Here is a 2,296-nt window from a genome sequence, read left to right as displayed (position 1 = left end):
CTATTCGTGTATTTTTACATGAGCATCATAGTTATATTTTCGCATAAATATTTTTCCACAAATGTCACAGCTATACAATGCTTTTTTACTGGAACTGTGCACCAACATGTGTAGATCAAGGTTACTTTGGCTCAAAAACGACTTGTTACACACTGAACAGGTGAATGGCTTATCCCCTGTGTAAGACACATTCATCTCATGTGTTCTTTTGTGGACAACAAGATATGAATTTAATTTAAAAGTTCGCCCACAAACATCACACGAATGCAGTGTCCCTTTTTCATGTCCTGATACATGTTCCTTCAGTAAAGACTTATTTCGTAATTTTTTTGAGCAAATGTGACATGGGTATAATTTTCGAATCACAGCCTTTTGTTTTTTGTGAGTTGCTATGTGTCTGACAATTTGAGTTCGGAGCTTAAACACATTGTCACAAAGTGAACATTCAAAACGATTATCTGCATCACCGTGTATGGCTATATGTTTTTCTAGTTGAGTGGCTTGTTCAAATGTTTTATTACATATAGCACAACGATGTACTTTATGTTCAATGTGCATTCGCATGTGTTGTCTTAATTGTAAAGGTGTTTTGACTTTATACAGGCAAAGCTGACAAACCATCCATTCGGATTGACCATTTGACTGTCGAGTATCTGTATCTTCTGGGGTAACTTCATCACAATTAGGAAAGCTAGAGTCTTTGCACTGGTTGTTAGGTGTTTCAGAGCAGGAAGAAGAAGAAGAACTGGTACAAGAACTACTTGATTCGCAATCAGAATCGGATGACGAAGAAGAAGATGAACCAGAGTCATTTAAATCATCAGCAGTCACATTGTCCATCATAACACTGAGAACATTTAAAATAATTTAATTAATAACATAAAAAAACTGAAAACATTTACTAAATATTTTCCCTAGCTAATTTTATTTTAAATAAAATTTATGTACATATTATATAATATACCGTGTGTCCGCCAAAACTAGGTACACTCTATAACTCAGTTATCTACATTACTCAGCATCCTAAACATATTTAAAAAGTTGACTGTGGGAGATTGATGACCCAATAGACTAGTTACATGTACTGAAAAAGAATTCAAAAATATATTTATAGGGCAGTTGTTCTCAATATTTTAAGGGCCGCGACCAAAATGTACTGCCGAAATCTTTTGCGACCATCTGTTTTATTTACAAGATTAAAAATAAGTTCTATAACAAAATTTGATTACTATTACTATTACTTATAATTTTATTAATTTATAAATTATAATAAGCATTATATTGGTATATAATGAATACACTTCTTAGAATATATATAAATTATAAATCCTAAAAACTTCTCGTCGCCCACTAAGAATTGACTAGCGACTCACCAGTGATCCGTGACCTTTAGTTTGGAAAACACTGATATAGGGTATTGAGTATCACATTTTATAAAATATTAAATTTGGATGACTGTATAAACCTATTTATAAAAATATATATTACATAGAAACAAAAATGGTGACCATTACACTATTTGCTAGAATTTAAGATATACCTACATCTCGCTAGTTACTAATAAGTCTTATGTAACAATCTATACATAACCCTTGTAAGGTAATTTCTCATTGGATTTGATGTAAAAAATTTACTCTTCCTATTTAATAAAGCAATTAAGGTAGCACTAAAAATATCTAGGCTTGTAGGTAAATTTGAAATAAACAACAGTTCCTTTGAAAATTCTTAGTAGATAGAATAGGTGCTATAGTTGTTTTATTTTAGAATAAAAAAAACCTTCAAAAACTTCATTAGGATGCTTATATAGATTTGCTTGGTAGTTACTGTATTATAAAATTATATTGAAGTAAAAAAAAAAAAAAATACCTATTGGTCCAAGTATAATAGGAAATTGTTTAAAAAAAATACATGGTATCAATTAATGCAATAACTTATAATTCCTACTGTTGTTTAAGGTAAACAATAATTAATGCGAGTATGTAATTAGTAATAACTTTAAGTCTGTAAACATCAATACAATATAAAATAAAGATACTAAGTACTAGGTACCTATTTTAGAAAAGAGTCCAGTGGAATGATAAGGGAATGATTTTAGTTAGCATAATCATGAATTACAATTTAGCAAACATTTACCCAACATATTTATGGATATAAGTAGCTTATAACTAGGTAAATACAAAGTTATTGTAAGAATCTATAAAATATTTATTATTTAATTAAATTCACTTACTCCAAATTATACCTTCCAATTAAGGATGTATAGATATAGTTTTTTATCGGTTATCTTACTTTTTCT

General features: G+C 29.5%; 1 protein-coding gene across 1 annotated transcript; it reads right to left on the bottom strand.

Annotated features, from left to right (window-relative positions):
* Window positions 1-908, bottom strand: LOC103309144 (gastrula zinc finger protein XlCGF42.1-like). The gene has a single exon (XM_008183856.3). It carries the CDS (start codon window positions 841-843, stop codon window positions 1-3), a length of 843 nt encoding a protein of 280 aa, XP_008182078.1. The 5' UTR covers window positions 844-908.
* Between the last annotated feature and the right edge of the window lie 1,388 nt (window positions 909-2,296).

This window comes from Acyrthosiphon pisum, chromosome X, assembly GCF_005508785.2.
Source record: "Acyrthosiphon pisum isolate AL4f chromosome X, pea_aphid_22Mar2018_4r6ur, whole genome shotgun sequence".
Classification (NCBI taxonomy): Eukaryota; Metazoa; Arthropoda; class Insecta; order Hemiptera; family Aphididae; genus Acyrthosiphon; species Acyrthosiphon pisum.
This window is presented reverse-complemented; position numbering and strand designations above follow the sequence as displayed.